Source organism: Pelodiscus sinensis, chromosome 1, assembly GCF_052426305.1.
Source record: "Pelodiscus sinensis isolate ZL-2025 chromosome 1, ASM5242630v1, whole genome shotgun sequence".
Lineage (NCBI taxonomy): Eukaryota > Metazoa > Chordata > Testudines > Trionychidae > Pelodiscus > Pelodiscus sinensis.
Window position 1 is genome coordinate 187586353 of NC_143052.1, and position 19414 is coordinate 187605766.

Genomic DNA, 19414 nt, shown 5'->3' on the forward strand with positions numbered 1-19414 from the left:
AAAACTGGTTAAGTTCAGTGCCTCTGAAGTGATACATGATGGTTAAGAGGCAACTTAATCAAATCTAGACCAGGGGTGGACAATCATTTTTGACCGGGAACCACTTTAGAAATTTTTTAAGTGGCCCCAGATCGCCCCAGAGGGGCGGGGCCTCAGGCAGAAGAGGCGGGGCAGGGCACTTCCCTGCTTCCCTGCCCACAGACCCTGCCTGGTCTGTGGGTGGGGGAGCACGTGAAGTCTTTGCCCCCGTGCTCCCCAGAGAGAACGCCAGTTGTTCTGAACAGCTGGGGATCCCTCTAGGCACCCACAACTCTGGCGGTCTGGAGTCTGCCCCCCACCTTGTACCGTGCTTAGAGTCACCCACCAGCTGACCAGCAACTTGTGGGTGACTAAGTGCCAAGCCCTTTAGCAAGGCGGGAGGAGACTTCGCATGTTCCTCCCACCCCCACGCCAATCAGGGTTTGGGGGTGAGGAGAGTGTGTGAAGTCTCCTCCCACCCTGCAAGGAGCATGTGGCGCTTCTAACTTTGATTGTCCTGAGGGCAGCACAAAGTCTCTCCCTGCCAGCAGGCACATGGCGCTTAGAGTCAACTGCCAGGGCTGACTAAGCGCCGTGCGCTCCCCCAGCCCTAGGTCCTGATTGGCCTGGGGGCGGGAAAGCAGCAGGACCTCCACGGGCCAGGTCAACCTGCTTGGCGGGTTAGATCCAGCCTGCGGAGGCTATTTTGCCCACCCCTGATTTAGGCAGAGAAAAACTACCTGATGGGATCTCTAATCCAGCAGAAAAAGATACAATGTGATCCAATGTCTAGAAACTGAAGCTTAAAAAGATTCAACTGGAAGACAGACATTTCTAAGCAAGGAGGGTAATTATCTATTGGAACAGATGCCTAAGGGATATAGTAGATTCTCCATTACTTTAAATTAGGGATGTTAGCTATCGGGTAACTGAACAGTTGTATAACCACATGAAATCTTTGCAGTTACACCACTACTCTACAGCCTGTGTTATGCGGGTGGTCAAACTAATGGTGCCCTTCTGGCCTTAAAAAAAAATTATGAAATAGAGACTGGAAACCCAGCTGCCCCAACCCCTCCCGCCCCCCCATGAATATAGACATAAAAGCCCTGCTAATTTACCTGCCAGATGTGCCAAGGCTTCGATCATAGAAATTAATGCCATGTTTCAGAGAACAACAGAGGTCCATTAAGAAGTTATGAACCAGTTCTCTTACCATGACCTTTCCTGCCTCTTCAGGGTCTTGAGTAATCTATAAGGTACATAGGAATTATGAAAAATAAACATTTTAATTGTTAGTTTAATTAAAGAAAATCTTACAACAAATTCACTTGTGTGTGTATTTTACACAGCTGTATTTTTACACAGACAACTCCTACTTTATTCATTTTAGTTTCTGGTTAAGTTAACAAGGCAAGTTTTAACCTGTGTATTAAACACATTCAATAATATAGGATTTCTTCTATTCATAGAACTCAAATTGCATAATTTGGGAGTGTTTTTATTAAATATAAGGCATTGTCACCTAGGACTTTCTGGCAAAAAAAATAAGGACAGAAAAGAAAATCAAGCCAGATGAACAAACTGAAAAATGAAGCTAAACAGAGATGTGAGTGTGTCATTTTTATAAAGGGATTATGGTTTGACCATAATCCCTTTACAAAAATTAAGATTTAAAAATGAATTTTAAATGTTCAGTGCAAGAAAGCTATCTCTGAAATCATACAGATGCTATCAGCACGAAGCATACAAAACAAATAACATGTTCCTTGAGCCAATGTTGGGTCAAGATATTGGTCCTTCATAGAACAATTTTAATATAGTACATGAAAGTTGAATAGCCTGCACTGCTAAGTCTCCTGGAAAGAAAAAAAAGCATGAATTCCATTACAGATACAGCACAAAAATGAGAGAACAGACCAACAAAATGTATCAGGTCAAAGACTGGCTATTTAATTATTTTATGTCTGGCATATTTTAAGACTTCTGCAAATGCAAAATTCATTGGCAAGTTATTGAGGGGAAATACACAAAGCCTACTGACAAAGCAGTTTGATTCACATTGCAACAGTCTGAATAATTCACCATTGGAATGCATGTAGTATCGTGTGTGCATGGCTCTTTACTAAATACTTCATAGAAACAGGCCCTGGCTAGTTTACAAGCTTCTTAAAACGTGAACTGCATATACACTAGGTACCAAGACAGGAGCTGACAAAGAGACATTCAATTAATGATAGACCTTTTCATGGAGAGAGTTGGTCTTTTAAAATCAATAGATACTGATATAAAGGCCCCAGACAAAACCCATCAAAAGCAACGGGAGTCTTTCATTCCACTATACAGGCTTTGCAGAAGACCCAAAGGCAATTTTAGATTTACGAATGGAAATATCTGAGATGCGGTATAAGTGGAACTAAAAGATAACAACATATGCCGTTCTGGTTATGTAGAGTAAACACAAAAGTGACTTATGCAGAAGCATTGCTGTGCTAGAGGGTACTAGGTTTCAGAGGAATGATTTTTTCACTCATTTGCCGGTGAAAGCAAGAACAGAATCAATCCCGAAGACAAGACTGCTCTTTATTCTGGGGCATTATTTCCTGGAGTCAACCTAATCTGATGTACGGAAACTGGGTACCTGGGAAAGATAATGAGATAGGCACTGTACAGTCTAATCTTTGCTCTCTCCTTCTTCATCTTGTCCTAAAATAGGGAGCAAGTTCTTCCTACAGCCAAACTGAGAAGAACACTGAAGTGTCAACATGCCCCAAAGGCAGCACTTTTGCCTGGATAATAGCTCTGTTCTATAGTACCTGATTTTGACAGAGAAAAGAAAGCATCCGCCCCCACATCCCAACCACCATCAAAATAGAGGTCCCTCTATGCCTTTCAAGTAGTCAGAAAAAAAAGGACATCCCCTCTGCCGCTCTTCTCAGGACTGAACCTCTAGTCACCACCAAACTAGCCAGGTTGTTTGTTGTTTTTTTTAAAACAGTGCAAGGCATGGCTCTCTCCTCTTCCTAAGATCATAAACAGAAATAACCCTAACCCCAGCTGGACCACTCTATACCACCTGTTTGTGGGCTGCACAGACTCAAACAAGGAAAGAAATACAAGACAAGGAGTTATGAGAAACATTTTATGAAAAAGTTACCATACCTTGACACCCTCAGTGCTGACATCGGTAATCCCATTCCAACGGTAAAGAGAAGCAATGTGATTTAACACTTCCACAGTAAAAAACCGCACCTTCTGTGTCTTACTGATACCTTTATTTTGAACCACCTGAAAATAATTTTTTAAAAAATTGTGTTTTATATACTGCAAATTACTATGAAATGGACAATACTAGTGTCCATCAGTTAACCTAGCACTGACCAGTTGCCATTGCTAAGACAGAAGCTTTGCAGAATCAGAGCCCTGCACTTCTATTGCTTTCACACACCTCCCTCTTCTCTACTAAAATAGAAGTATTTGTCCCTTTCTCCTCAACCTGGGAAAGCAGCACTCCCCCACAGTTTCCCTAGCATACTGAGAGCAGCCTTTCCTGTTTCGACCTACTTTAAGCACATAGGGGCTGTGTCCAGACTCAGGGGTTTTTTCGAAAAAAGTAGCCTTTTTTCGAAAAAACTTCACCTGCGTCTAGACTGCAGCCGCGTTCTTTCGAAATTAAATTGAAAGAATGCGGCTTTTCTTTCGACGGTGGTAAACCTAATTCCACGAGGAAGAACGCCTTCTTTCGAAAGTGCTCTTTCGAAAGAAGGCATTCTTGAAAGCAAACAGGCTTTTTAGAAAGAGAGCATCCAGACTCACTGGGTGCTTTCTTTCGAAAAAGCGGCTTGCTTTTTCGAAATTCCGCGTGCAGTCTAGACGCTCTCTTTCGAAAGAGGCTTGCAGTCTAGACATAGCCAGGGTGTGTCTAGACTACATGGCTCTGTCAACTGAGACATGTAAAGTAGTTTACTCAACATAGTCAATGAAGCGCGGATTTAAATACAGGCAGTCCCCGAGTTACGCGGATCCGACTTATGTCGGATCCGCAGTTACAAATGGGGCTTTTCTCTCCCCGGAGGACGGGAGCGGAGGGACGCCCAGCAGACCAGGGAGACGGGGAGCAAAGCCGCGGAGGACGCCGGCAGCAGGACAGGGGCTGCCCCCCCAGCAGACCAGGGAGCTACCCCCCAGCAGACCAGGGAGACGCAGAGCAGCTTTTCTCGCCCCGGAGGATGCGGGCGGCAGGACTGCGGCACGTCTTAGTCCCGCCGCTCGCGGCTTCCTTGGTCTGCTGGGTGAGGGGGTGCAGCTAGTGCGCCCCCCCCAGAAGACCAAGCTTTTCTCCGGACGCCTGTGGTAGAGCAGCTGGGGCGCTGCCGGTTGGTCCTGCAGCGCCGCTCTGGGCGCTACTGGACCAACCCGGCAGCACCCCAGCTGCTCTGCCCCAGGAGTCCTGATTCAGCCGCTGCTGGTCAGTTTCAGCAGTGGCTGAATCAGGATGCCTGGGGCAGAGCAGCTTGGGTGCTGCTGGGTTGGTCCAGTAGCGCCGAGGAGCGGTGCTACTGGAGTAACCCAGCAGCACCCCAGCTGCTCTGCCCCAGGCGTCCCCAAGTCAGCCGCTGCTGAAACTGACCAGCGGCTGACTACAGGAAGCCCGAAGCAGAGTTGCTCTGCCCCGGGCTTCCTGGAATCAGTCGCTGATCAGTTTCAGCAGCAGCTGACTTGGGGACGCCTGGGGTTCTTAAGTTGAATCTGTATGTAAGTCGGAACTGGCGTCCAGATTCAGCCTGTTGAAACTGATCAGCGGCTGATTCCAGGAAGCCCGGGGCAGAGCAACTCTGCCTCGGGCTTCCTGTAGTCAGCTGCTGGTCAGTTTCAGCAGTGGCTGAATCTGGACGCCAGTTCCGACTTACATACAGATTCAACTTAAGAACAAACCTACAGTCCCTATCTTGTACGTAACCCGGGGACTGCCTGTAATCCCCGCTTCATTAACATAAAATGGCCGCTGCACTGTGCGGACGATCAGCTGATCTGGCACAGCGTGGCAGTCTAGACGCGGATCGGTCAACAAGGGAAGCCTTTGTCGACCGCCCCTGTAAACCTTGTTTCTCGGAGCCATGTAGTCTAGACACACCCTTAGAATACTAAGTGCCTGCTGGACTAGAGCCTCACTGTGGACTAAAGATCTCCTAGCACCTTTAGAATGCCAAAATCCCCCATTAGCTACAGGCAAGGAACTAGAAAGCTGTTAGAAAAATGCGCAGACCTTACAAGCTGTGGAATCTGAAGAGAAGGGAATGTTAGCTATCCCGTGGAGTTTATATATGTTGGAAGCTCTGCTCTGAATATAGAAACTGAAAAAAAATCTACTGGGGGAAGCTGGCAAGAGTTGTTACCCAAGTAACCCCACGAATGCACCAAGCAGAAGTTAGCCTAGCACTGACCAGTTGCCATTGCTAAGATAGAAGCTTTGCAGAATCAGAGCCCTGCACACTTCTGAGCTTCAATTAGACATTCAGGGGAAACGTCTGACTTTTGGGCAACCAATAACTTTGCTTAAGCAGGATTTGGATAGCTTAGGCTTGTTCTTAGCTGCAGTTCAAAGAATTTACAAGCTCTATGAGAAAAATCTGAGGACCATATACATTTCACATAACAAACTGTTCCAGGTGTCTCCTCCCCAATACCCATTTGCAAAAAAAAAAAAAAAAAAAAACAAACCACACCACTGCACCTAAAGTAAATGTAATAAAACTACTGTGAATATAGCATTACCCCTGTAAGAGCAAGCAAGGCACTTCCAAAAATTAATATTTTCCCCATAACATTTTCTCAGTTATATTTTTTTATTCTTCTTTTCCTTGTTAAATTTTAACCCCCCATGGATTATGTTATTAATGAAACCCTGATACATGCCAGAACAAGATATGCAACACAGAAAAGCCAACAATCCAGGAGAAAACTTCATTTTTGGAACTCCCTGATTTCTAAGGGCCTGATTTTGCAATCCCAACGCTAGCTTTTTTAAAGTTTAACATAACGTACATGGCGTCCCCACTGTAAGTCACCCCAGTATACATCCGTTCCTCAGTAGAGTCTTTGACGCTTGTAGGAACTGATGGGTTACAAGTTTTCCCATTCCCCGCTCTTAAGTTGTGCCAAAATTAAAAAAAAGTCCAAGTTTTTTGGAACAAATCTTGGACTTGGGCACAGCTAGACTACCCTCGGCTTCTGAAATATATGCAAATTAGGTGCTGATTTGCATATCTTCTTCCGATCCCTTTTTCGGAAGAGGTTTAAAAAATAAAAAGCAGTCTAGACAGGGTTTTTTGCACAAAACCCCCCTTTTTCAAAAGAAACCTCCTGTTTTGAGGAATAAGGGTTCTTTCAAAAAGGGGGTTTTTGCACGAAAAACCCTACCTCGACTGCTTATTTTCCCCCCAAAAAAAACCTCTTCCGAAAAAGGAATCGGAATAAGATATACAAATTTGCACCTAATTTGCGTATCCTCTTTCGGAAGCCAAGGGTAGTCTAGACGTGCCCTTAGAGAGGATGGCCTGTAAACTAAAAGGCCAGTTTTCATTTATGTTGTTAGTTACTCTTTCCTGTTGTGCGTGGCAGACTACCTCACTAACTCCAAATCAGGAGACTCCCAGTCTCAACTGCAAGCAGATCCAGACTATAACAGATATCTTTAGTCAGGGAGAGGGATGTTGCAGAACTGTATCTAAACTATGTTCTTCATTGGAAATCTATAGTAAATGTGCTCACTCACCAGAGAAGGACAATTCTTTGCACCCTATTTGTCCCAACAGCCCCCCACTTATTGTGGATCCAACACTCCACTTCCCAAGAGGGAAATGAGAGGGGAAGTGGGCAAAATGTTACGAACACACGGTAAGTAGCTTCTAAATTCAGCAACTTGGACATTTCAGTTAAAATTGTACTTAAAAACACCATGTTACAAGCTTCAGCACTGAAACAATGTTATGGCCATTATAAATCCCTGATGAACAAACTCAGGAACAGAAATGCTGATGATGCTTTGTAGCATAATGCCAGAATAATAAATAGATGTTTTCTCCATAATGTTTGGGAATTCGTTGGGAATCCATTGCAAAGCTGTCTTCAGAAGCTAGAAAAACAGAAAGCAAGGGACAAAGCCATTTCAAGGGCACACCATACCTTTGTTCCCAGTGTGGAAAGCAGAAGATTGACAGTAGATACTTTATCTTCCTTTAATCCAGTCCTAAGAATATCTGGAATGAAATCTAAAAAAAACACTTCAAATGTTAGAGTCTTGATCTGAAGAAAAGCAGCATTGGAATATGAAATTAATTTCATACTTGTTTGTCTTCAATGTCATGTCACTCATCTCTGTATTGTATTTAAAGATGAACAAAAATAACAGTATTAGCATGCATGGTGAATAAATAATTTAGCAGTAAACAAACTGCTGTGACATTGCCTTTTATAAAATACTTAATTGTAAGAATTATTAGCCAGCTAGCTGGTTCAGTTACTATTTAATATTTATAGTGAGCTAATACCTAGAGCCCTCAACCAGGTCACAGTTCTCTTGTGCTGGGCTCTGTGCAAACTTATAGTTAATGACAGCCCCAAAGGGCCTGCAGTCACTGAAGTCAATGGAATGAATTATAAGGTCTGATCCAAAGACAACTGATATAAACAGAAGCAGTCCCATCAACTTCAATGAGCAGTGGATCCAGTTCCTAGTAGGGTAAGTGTGCAGATAAGCCTTTTCAGAAGCAGACCCTAAATTAGCTAAAAAAACCCAGATTCCTTCCCTATTGCAGTTCTATGAGCTATATTCTATGTGAGGCTAGTACAGTCTTTCCTCAACATACTGAGATTATACAAACATCCTCTGAAGGTCCTTCCATAAAAAGAGCCCCAAAGAAGGGCTTAAGGCACTGGTGAGCAACCTGTGATCTAGTGGGGTCCTATGTGTAGCCCACAAGACATTTTGTTTAGCACTGTGCACACATAGGGTTGCCAGATTCTGCAGGCTTTCACCCGCTTCCGTTTTTTTCCTACCGGTATTACTAAAATGACACACACTTAAAGCAAGGGCACGTGAAGCAAGGTGCGTGCTGATTGCACACAACATTGCAAGAGCCATGCCTCTGCGTCCAATGAAAGTGCTGCTATGGTTCAGTCAGCACACCCCACAAATTCTAGTTACTCAAGTGCAGTTAGCAAAACTACCCTATCTCAGGAAATCATCTTGGTTATGACAATCTTGCACCCCACTGAGATGAAGGAGCGCCAATCATGAAACCCCCTCACTAGTCTGGGTTGACCCTCATTGGCTGAAGAGACATACCGGGTAGAGACAGTGGTTCTTTGATCCATGGAAAGTCCAGTCTAAGAGCTTACATAGGCCTCGCACAGGCTGTCAGTGAAATTCATCTCTGTGCAGCGTTAAAAAACTAGATCTTACCTGATTTTCAGATATGACACTTTAAAAGACGGCAGCACAACCAATGTTATTACAGCCTGAACAAATCTGAAAGCCATAAAGCCTCTGTCTTCTGATTTTTGTGGTTCTAAACATACTATAAGTTTATATTTTGTGAATTGTGTCATCTAGTCCTTCCTATTTATCTGGCAGTCTCTTTGCAGTCAGAATAAGCAATAACATCACTACTATTTTTAGCTAGCACAGCCTAGTGTTGTGGAAAGTATAAGCTTATTTAAATCAATGTTTAAAAACAAATTTCCTGTCTTGTCAATGCTGTTTATTTGGTTCACATTTTTAAACATTATTTTTAAAAGATACTCTTAACAAATCAGTAATTGTGAAGTACCTTTTAACTCCAGCACTTGTACTAGGATCATGTTGTCACCAGCTATTAAAAAGGAGAGAGCAAACTGAATATATGCCATACGGACATCTGGTTTTCCCTAAAAGAAAATTAAAAGACACTTTTTAGCATATAAATTATTACAGCAGTAGTGTTTTATAATTATATAAGCATATCCCCAGAATATTAATTTGAAAAAAATACATGAGTTTGTCAGCCACAGTCTATTAACCCATGGTGATACTTTCATATCTCAGCATTCAGTTAGGAAAGCTTGTTGGTTCAGTAATTTTTAAATTTTGAATAACTGGGCTATGTCACACATGATAAGTGGTATAATGGTCTGACCCTAATCCACATTTGGATATATTACCAAATCCCCAAAAGTTCGTTGCTCTATTCAGGATCAGTTTCTCTCCTAAAACAAGCCAAAGACCAGATTAATAAAGTGCTGTTGCTCAGGACTGAGGTGTACTGACAATGCCAAGGAAACTGAAGGGAAATCTGCCTGCATAAAGGCCATGAGATCTGACTGAATTATGATTTTAAACAATTAATTACTCAACTTCCATTTGGAAAATGAAATCTGCAGCCTGTTAGTGCAGCATTTCTCAATAAACTAGGCTACCTGATACATGGCAGCAAAATTCACCCAGTTTTCCCTATGACATTATAATTTTCAGACACCACGCCCTATCTGTCCCAGATCAAGGGTGGCACAGATCAAGCATGGTATGAAAATGAAATGAGCAATTGCTATGGTTGCCAGTACAAGATCTCCCACAATGACACTGAGGCTATTTCTACACTGCCGGGGGGAGGGGGAGTTTTGGAAAAGACACACAAACTGAGAACTGCAATTTGCGTATTTTTTTCCAATTCTTTTTTCTGAGGGGTTTTTCCAACATTTGGCTCGTCTACTCTGGGCCAAATGTCAGGAAAAAAAACTTTTTTCGGAACATCCCTTCTTCCTTGTAAAACGAGGTTTACAGGAATGCCGAAAGAACACATCTGCTTTTCGAATTTTTTTTCGGAAAAGCAGATGCATTCCTTGGATGTGGCAGAGTTTTACCAGGATATTTCTGGTATCCCAGAAAAACTCTGCAGTCTAGACATAGCCTAAGAAATATCCATGACCTTTAGGTGTTTCTCACTTAAGTGAATGAGAAACTGCATAGACCAGCACTAGTGCCTATTATTAACAATCAAACAGAAGGGGAAGAAAATGGGTAAAGGAGCAGCTGTGGATGAACACACAGTGGACAAGCATTTGTAAGTTTATGTTAAAAAATTAGGAAAAGTAAACCAAAGACAGCTCTAGGCCAGCTCTTCTGACCCCTGCAGATACTTTACCTTCTTATCTCTTTTCTTCACTAATCCAGGCAGGAATTTATGATTGAAATCAAAATGGCTATAGATATCCCTTGCAGAATCTGGTCCCTGTGCCACCATGGCCGACAACATGGTGAGGCATACTCGAGCCATCCTATATGAATAAAGGGGAAGGGTGGAATTCTAGTTATTGCACGAATGATGGTCACATAAACCCTTGCAGATGTTGTAACGTGAGAATTTATACTTCTCAAATCACCCAGCCATATCTTCCACCCACGTCAGCAGGAGTTGCAGGCACAGAGCAGCTTTCAGAGTCTGAGAGTGAGTAAGCATCAGTGTCAGAAAAGCTAAGTTCTAACTACACCAAAACTGATCCTGCATTCCTATTTCATACAAAGCTCTCACAGCCCATGGGAGCTTGGGTCAATAAGGGATGCAAGAGCCAGCATCTTTACAAAGCAACCACTGTTATTAATTTGGGCAAAATGCTTGTGACTTTTCCCTAATTCACAAAGAATTCTGGACAATCTTATTTTCATAGACCTGTTTTTAAAAATACATTTCTCAGATTAAGGCCTTGAGCCTCCAAATTCTTATTTATGTACTTTAGTACAGAGTAGTGCCTTTGAAACTACCTTGGCAGTAAAGGTAAGCACCAACATAAATGTTTATAATACTGTGGCCTCAATTCATTTCCACACAATTTTTGTAGCATTATTATTGCTTATTTTTATTTGTTGAAGAATGGAGAAAAAGAACTGTGTCCCTATCACCTGACCAAATACTCAGGTTCTTACTCAGTTTTCATTCAGATTTCATACTCAGTGACTGCAGTGGAAGTCTACCTGAGTAAAGAAAGGAAAAAGTTAAGAGGTACTGATATAGAAGAAGTAGGCAAAAGGGAATTTATATATACATTGTGGGTGTATGCTGAGTTAATGGAAACAAATATAATGGGATCCTGAATATTGATTTTCCAGAATACGGGGGAGAGGCTCCAATTCCTACATCCACTGACATCAACAGGATTTTGCCATTAATTTCAAAACTGCATTCTGCAGCCATTACTGATGTGTGAAGACATGCCATTATTAACAGCTGCAAGACCAAGCCCTGAAGTCCCAATATTGGAATATTATCATTCACAAAAAAATTCTGAGGTGTAAACAAAGCAGAAATATGCCTCAAAAACATGACTGCTTTATGTTTCAACTGACAACATATATGCTCAACAAATTATTGTAATCATTATAGTCTATGCTAGGCATGTAAAATTTTGATTATTTGGCTAATCAAATAGTCGATAAGGATGCTTCTGCCTTTGAAGTGTAGCAAGGTAAAAGGTAAAAGCCCTTGGGGGAACACGGGGCCAGTGGGGAATCAAGCAGTCCCCCATTGGCCCCATGATCCCTGGGCTCCGTGCGGCGTTGTCTCTTTGAAACACTGCGGGGAGTCCGGTGTCAGGCTCCACATAGTGTTTCAAAGCGGCAGCACCGCATAGAGTCCAAAGTCAGCGGGGTAGTCCCCAGCTGACTCCGGGCTCCACGCAGCACTGCCACTTTGAAACGCCACATGTAACCCGGGGCCAGCTGGGGACTCCCAAGCTGCACATGGCATTTCAAAGCAGCAGCATCGCATTGAACCCGGGGTCAGGTGGGGACTCCCCCACTGGCCCTGGGCTCCATGCGGCGCTGCCACTTTGAGGCACCCCTTCCTATTTCCCCTCCCTTGCTGCCTCTTTCTGATAGAGGCAGCAAGGGGGGGGGAGCGAGTAGTCCTGCACCCCGCTGGTGCAAATGACACACAAAATAATTGTTTTGTGACTGCCAAACCCCTTGGCCTTTCCAATTGGCCAACTGAGCTACTAAAAGTAAAAATACCCTGTTTGAAATTCAAAAGGGCAGTATCTCTTAGTAAGCTCTGTAAAGATTTCTCCAATAGCTGTATTTTGGGTTCATTATTATGTGGGTACACTATTTTTTGTAGTATTGGTGTAGCCATGCTGGTCCCATGATATCAGAGAGACAAGGTGGGTGAGGTAACATCTTTTATTAGATTAACTTGTGTTGGTGAGAGAGATAAGATTTCGATCTTACCAAGAGCTGACTAAGAGCTGTGAATGCCACAGACAGGGTCCCTGAACCTTTAAGCACCTTCCCTCATCCAAATGAGGCAGAAAAGCAAGAACCACCCACCAAACCTCAACTACCATCAAGGAATAAAGCAGAAGAAATGGTAGTTGAAGCCTTTGGACTTAGGCTATAAATAAATTAAGAAATAAATTCAATCAAAAATTAATTGTCACATTTAAGAGACTGGAACATAAGAACATAAGAATGGCCGTACTGGGTCAGACCAAAGGTCCATCTAGCCCAGTATCCTATCTGCCGACGGTGGCCAGCACCAGGTGCCCGAGAGAGGGTGGACCGAAGACAATGATCAAGCGATTTGTCTCCTGCCATCCTTCTCCAGCCTCTGACAAACAGAGGCCAGAGACACCAATTCTATCTCCTGGCTAATAGCCTTTTATGGACCTAACCTCCATGAAATTATCTAGCTTCTCTTTAAACTCTGTTATAGTCCTAGTCTTCACAGCCTCCTCTGGCAAGCAGTTCCACAGGTTGACTACATGCTGTGTGAAGAAGAACTTTCTTTTATTAGTTTTAAACCTGCTACCCATTAATTTCATTTGGTGTCCTCTAGTTCTTCTATTATGAGAATAAATAACTTTTCTTTATCCGCCTTCTCCACACCACTCATGATTTTATATACCTCTGTCATATCCCCCCTCAGTCTCCTCTTTTCTAAACTGAAAAGTCCCAGTCGCTTTAACCTCTCCTCATATGAGACCCGTTCCAAACCCCTAATCATTTTAGTTGCCCTTTTCTGAACCCTTTCCAAGGCCAAAATATCTTTTTTGAGGTGAGGAGACCACATCTGTACACAGTATTCAAGATGTGGGTGTACCATAGTTTTATACGGGGGCAGTAAGATAATCTGTGTCTTATTTTCTATCCCTTTCTCAATAATTCCTAGCATCCTATTTGCCTTTTTGACCGCCGCAGCACACTGTGTGGAAGTTTTCAGAGAACTGTTCACGATAACTCCAAGATCTTAAGGAAAAGTTCAGTTAATGGAGAAATTCTATTACAAATGTGATGACATTTTGTGAAGAGACTTGGAAAAAGAAATTATTAAACTCAACATTTCTTGCCATCAGCATGGTATTCTGCTTTGTTTCCATGAGCAATAGAAAAGAAAGCCTCTCTCTGCACCTCCCTGGCACCTAGGCAGGTTTCATATCACGAATTATGTATTTAGGTAACAAAGTAAACAGAGGAAGAGACTGCAAAGTTACAGCCTTAGTTAAAGTCAACTGCAGCACTATTCCCTGTAGCATGCCAAGCTCCCCATTCTGCAAATATTTGTATTTATGTGCCTACATGTATGCATTGTGAGCAGCCCCCTAAAGTAAGCAGGACTCCTCACACTGCAAACAGTTCAGCACATGCTTAGGTCTTTATAGGACGGTTGCCCAAGGCAGCATATTGGGACTATATCAAAGCATAGGATGTAAAATTCTATTTAAAATGTTATCTGATTAAACTATATGTTTAACCAATTAACCAGCCCACTGTGTACTGGGTAACCAGCATCCCTAGTCAGAGCAACCAACACAGGTTCTCACTCTGGTATGCAGTAGACTTACCTGTGACTTTCAGAATACAAAGCAGCATAGATTAATTTCATATAGTTATTAATTAACTTCTTTACTATGTTCATCCCCACCACAGAAAAATGGGACAGGTCACTTGCTGTTCTCAACAAGATGGCTTCCAAAGTTTGAAAGATTAACAGCATCTGCAAAAGTCAGAGTTATTTTGAAATACTGTTGCCATTACTATCCTCAGATGTCCCTATAAAAGCAAATATAAGAAGATTTACATGGTAAAAATCCTAAATAATGAGTAACTGTGTAACAAGACGAAATGCTTCCAAATGTGAACCTCAAAGTGACACAGTGATTCTCTTCCAGAAGGTTAAACACTGAAATAATGTGCTTGGGCAGAGGTTTCCATAGTAAAGATTAAGATTCCAAAGATTAAAGCTCAGGCCTCAATAGGCCCATCACAATTAAAATATCTGCTCATAGTGCATGACATTAGCATGTAACACATGAAATAGTCAGTAGTAAACTTCTGAAGAACATCCATAACATTTGTTCAGATTTACGAACAATGTCCATTCCTGAGGCATTCCTAACTGCAGTTCTACTGTAATGCCATTATATAGAGCTCAAAAACTATACCTTGACCCCAATCCTGTAGAAAGCTTCTCACAATCAACCCTTATGGAGGCACACAACCATACTACAGAATCGGGGCCTTACAAACTATGTTTTATCAGTAGTTAGAAGAATATCTATACATTGCAAACAGTTGACAAAGCAATGCATATAAAGTTTTGCAGTTATGTAAACCCAGTGGAAATTTTATTAAAGAGATTGTTTATTGGAAGTTTAAATGGGCTAGATCATCTTTAATCAATAGTAAAAAAACCAACTTCTTTACCTAAATTACTCATAATACCTGCTATAATTCGCAGAAAGAGAATTCTATAAACTTAGTTTATTGGTCACTATTTATACTGTTTATGTTTTGCATTTCTCTCAGCTCAGACAATAAGTTTTACCTTTGGTTCTTAATTGCTGCAATAGTTGAATATCAAGCACTGTAAATAAATGCTTATTTATCTAAAAACAACTGTTTTTATTGGATTTATGTGTATGCACATGTATGTAAACATTTCTATTGGTACTGGGTTTCATAAATGCTTTTCCTAACAAAATTCAAATACAGGCAGTCCCCGGGTTACGTACAAGATAGGGACTGTAGGTTTGTTCTTAAGTTGAATCTGTATGTAAGTCGGAACTGGCATCCAGATTCAGCCGCTGCTGAAACTGATCAGTTTCAACAGCGGCTGAATCTGGCCGCCAGTTCCGACTTACATACAGATTCAACTTAAGAACCCCAGGCGTCCCCAAGTCAGCTGCTGCTGAAACTGATCAGCAGCTGATTCCAGAAAGCCCGGGGCAGAGCAACTCTGCCTCGGGCTTCCTGTAGTCAGCCTCTGGTCAGTTTCAGCAGCGGCTGACTTGGGGACGCCTGGGGCAGAGCAGCTGGGGTGCTGCTGGGTTGGTCCAGTAGCGCAGCCGCTCCTCGGCGCTACTGGACCAACCCAGCAGCACCCCAGCTGCTCTGCCCCAGGCGTCCTGATTCAGCCACTGCTGAAACTGACCAGCAGCGGCTGAATCAGGACTCCTGGGGCAGAGCAGCTGGGACGCTGCCGGGTTGGTCCAGTAGTGCCAAGGAGTGGCGCTGCAGGACCAACCGGCAGCGCCCCCACCTGCTCTACCACAGGCCCCGAGCTTTGCTCCACATCTCCATGGTCTGCTGGGGGGGAGGGGCACTAGCTGCGTCCCCTCCCCAGCAGACCAGGGAGACGCTGAGCAAAGCGGCGGAGGACCTGGGGCCGGACCCGCGGCGCTTCCAGATCAGCTGGAAGCGCCGCGGGTCTGGCCCGGGTCCTCCACCGCTTTGCTCAGCGTCTCCCTGGTCTGCAGCTTTTCTCGCCCTGGAGGAGACGGGCGGCAGGACCAGGCGTCCCGCCGCTCCAGTCCTCTGGGGCAAGAAAATCCCCGTTCGTAACTGCGGATCCGACATAAGTCAGATCCGCGTAACTCGGGGACTGCCTGTACTACAAAAACCACCAGTACTACAAAACTTGACTTCAGTTGAGCTTTTCAGAATGCATTAGGTTTAGTACGTCTTCAAAGGATGCCTTTACATTTTATAACAAACTTTAACAACTGATTTTTCTGCTCCTCAGATTTCCAATTACATTTTTTATACTATAGATAATAAAATGTTCTATTTAGTGCACACTCTGCTTTCCATTACAATGCAATGCACGTGGACAACTTACTTCACTTTCAGGCTTTCTTTCTCCATCTAAAAGTCTGAAAATTTCAGCACACTCCACCGAAATTTTTATATATCCCTCCACTACATCATACACTTCGGCACATGGCAGCGTCTTAGCTATGGAGATGAAGTTTTCTAAACCTGAAAGAACATAAGAACATCTGTAATCAAAATCACGCTTTTCAAATGACAGATATGTCCTTTATTCCAGCTTTGCAAACTCTGCACAGTGCATAAAAATTTGGGGGAAGGGTCTGATATGGAGTACAAGACATCAGTGGGGACCAATATCCTTTGCTTGTTAATGTTTTCTTTCCTGCTGTACATTTATCTGTGTGCTATGCATATTATTGCCAATCCAAAAGTACATCCACTACTACAAAATAGAAAAGTTACAAGCACAAAATATGACCAACTACACTTCACTGAATAAATCCTCACAAGGGACAGAATTTATTCAAGAATATTTCTACCTAGAACACTGAATTACTTCATATCATTTTAAACCCACTGAAACATGGAAAAATGCAAAATAGTTTTAGAGCGTAATAAAGGTGCCCTTCTCTTTTTTGTGTAAGATACAAAAATACTTGTATACTAAAGAAAATACACTTAAGACAGTAGGAGAATTCTATAAATCTAGTTTTTTGGCCGTCATTTATATACAGGTTGGACCTCCCTGGTCCAGCACCACTGGGACCTGAGCTGTCCCGGACCAGGGAGTTTGCCAGATCAGGGAAGGTCACTGCTCCCCTACTGGCTGCCCAGTTCCTTGGCTCCTCTCCTTGGGACTCCCTGCCCTGTTGCTGGCCCCACTAAGGGTGCCTGGCATGGCTTCTCACCTTGCTGCCTGCCCACTGCCCCAGGGTCTTCAGGAGTTCCCGGCTAGGGCCATCCAGCGCTAGGCATGTTAAATATGAGTTAAATGAATAGTCGAGGTACCTCATGATTTCTTATCAGTTAGTTGACTATTCTATAGTCCCTGGCAGTGGGGTCAGCGGCCAGTGTGCCTCACTCCCCCGGAGTTCCCTGCTACTCCGTGCTGCCTCTGTATTAGCTCCCCTTGCAGACCAGCTGCCTGTCATCCTGCGCTGTTGCCTCTGTATCAGAGGTAGTAGCATGGGGTGCCAGACAGCAGCTGGTCTATGAGGGGAGCCAGTTTAAAAACCAGCTCCTCTTGCAGACCAGTTGCCTGTCACCCTGTGCTGTTGCCTCTGATAAAGAAGCAGCAGCTCTTGTCTAGAGAAAGTCTGAGCTCCTGGGCTCCACAGGAGCTGGAACTGAGCCAGGCTGCCTGCCTGCCTGGCTCATAATACACTTTAAATGCAGGGCCACTGCATAGGTAAGACCCGGACGCATCGCAAGCCAGGACTGAACCGGGCTGCTGGTCAGCCTGCTAAAAAATGTACAGGCGAGGGGAGGAGGAGAAATGCACTGTCTATAGCATTAACCTATAAGCTTTTGCTTATTGGTTAATCAGTTAATTGACTACACTATTACATTCCTACCTGGCACCGCCACCCCACAGCCAGGGTTGCCCTGCTGCCACTGGGGATTCTGGCCACCCACCTCCGCCAGACCTGCCTCAGCTAGGGGGTTTCACCAGCAGAGGCTTCCCCGTCATCCCAGCCCCGCTACCACCGTAGGTTTCTGTCCAGCTGCAGGCAGCTCAACTGCAGCCAAAGGTTCTCTGGCTGGGGCCAGGTGGCCCCACTAATGCTGGGAGCTCCCCAACTCCGGCAGGAGCTCCAGGGCCACTCCCTGACCCCGCTGATGCTGGGGGATCCCTGGCTGGGTCTGGGACTCCTCAGCCACCGCCTGGTCCCATTGATGCTGGGGGTTCCAGGCCAGGGCGAGGACTTCCCAGATGCCACCTGGGGCTCCCCAGCACCTGCGCTGCTGCTCTGGGGCTCTTTGGTCCAGCAACATCTCTGGCCCTGCTGCACCACAGATGTTGCTGGACCAGACAGTCCAGGATTTGGGAGCTTCAAACTGTACATCCGAGGCTGGCTATAGAGAAAATGCAAAATGTTGGTGGAGAGTAACAGCTGGCAAGCCACAGTAGAAATGCAACAATACAGGCAGTCCCCGCGTTACATGGATCCGACTTACATCGGATCCCTACTTACAAACGGGGTGAGGCAACCCCGCACTAGCTACTTCCCCCCAGCAGACCAGGGAGACGCCCAGCAGACCAGGGAGACGCGGAGCGGCTATTCTCAGCAGACACCTCAGCTTGAGAATAAAGGACTGAGGGAAGTGAGATGTGGGAGAATAAAACTGAGCTCTGGTGAAATGTTTGGCTAGAGTTTCCCCTACAATATGTACCAGTTCCGACTTACATACAAATTCAACTTAAGAACAAACCTATTACAGTCCCTATCTTGTATGTAACCCGGGGACTGCCTGTAATGCATTTATCACAGGGGCACCTGCACTAACCAAGCTCCTAGGTGTGGGTCTCAAGCTCCCCCTCTGGCCCCGGGGCAGGCAGGAGAGAGAGCGCACTAAGTATCAGGGGCAGCAGCGCGGTGCCTGGGATGCAGCAGGCACTCAGGGAGGTCGAGGCCCCCCCCCCCGGGGCCAATGCAAAGGCGGCAGCAGCGGGGCGGGTTCGGGGCACTGTCTCTAGGGCAGCTCGGGGGCGCAATGCCCCAGCAGCCGCGACGGGCGCCCCCGAGCACGTGCGAGCCGAGCCCCGCTCACCCTTGATCGCGGCCTCGGGGTCCCGCAGCAGCGATTTGAAGTGGGTGCCGGTGAATTCCCGCGCCCCGCCGCGGGCTCGCTTGGCCTCCCCCGGGCTCGGCGCCGCGCTCTTTCGCTTGTGGGCGCCCATCGCCCCGGCTCGCAGGCTGCACGGCGGCCACACGCTGCTCTGCTCCCGGAAGCGGCCCGGGTCCGCTTCCCTGCTCGGTCCTCTGGAAACTGCAGCCCGGCCCAGCGCCTGCCCGCCCGGCTGGGCGAGCCCCACGCTGCCTCCCCGCTCCCGGGGGCGAGGGGAGCAGGTTCCTCCGTCCTCCCTACACCCCTTCGACATCCAGCCCCGTCCCCTGCTGCTCGCCCCGACCCGCTGACACCCACGTTCCACCTGAGCCCAGGCCCCCACAGCAACTCAGCGTTCAGGGCCCAGTCCATCCGCCTTAGAGCAAGGGGAAGCCTGCTGTATTCTGGCAAAGCCGCTCTTCTTGACAGGCATGATGTTAAAACACCAGTGGGCTGGCCCCACCACGGCTTTCTCCAGTGTAAGCA

General features: G+C 45.1%; 1 protein-coding gene across 2 annotated transcripts in view; it reads right to left on the minus strand.

The window, feature by feature from the left end:
- Positions 1 to 19414, minus strand: part of URB1 (URB1 ribosome biogenesis factor) — an 82594-nt gene extending 63180 nt beyond the window's left edge. The window contains exons 1-8 of one of the 2 annotated variants that reach the window (XM_089773696.1): positions 18872 to 19414; positions 16167 to 16306; positions 13891 to 14042; positions 10200 to 10332; positions 8850 to 8946; positions 7204 to 7289; positions 3181 to 3306; positions 1140 to 1270 (exon numbers count right to left, since the gene is read on the minus strand). In XM_089773696.1, the coding sequence (XP_089629822.1) occupies positions 1140 to 1270; positions 3181 to 3306; positions 7204 to 7289; positions 8850 to 8946; positions 10200 to 10332; positions 13891 to 14042; positions 16167 to 16306; positions 18872 to 19202 (1196 nt within the window). In that variant the 5' untranslated portion in view covers positions 19203 to 19414. The remainder of the gene's footprint in view (positions 1 to 1139; positions 1271 to 3180; positions 3307 to 7203; positions 7290 to 8849; positions 8947 to 10199; positions 10333 to 13890; positions 14043 to 16166; positions 16307 to 18871) is intronic. The other variant, XM_075910757.2, reaches the window with a different exon arrangement.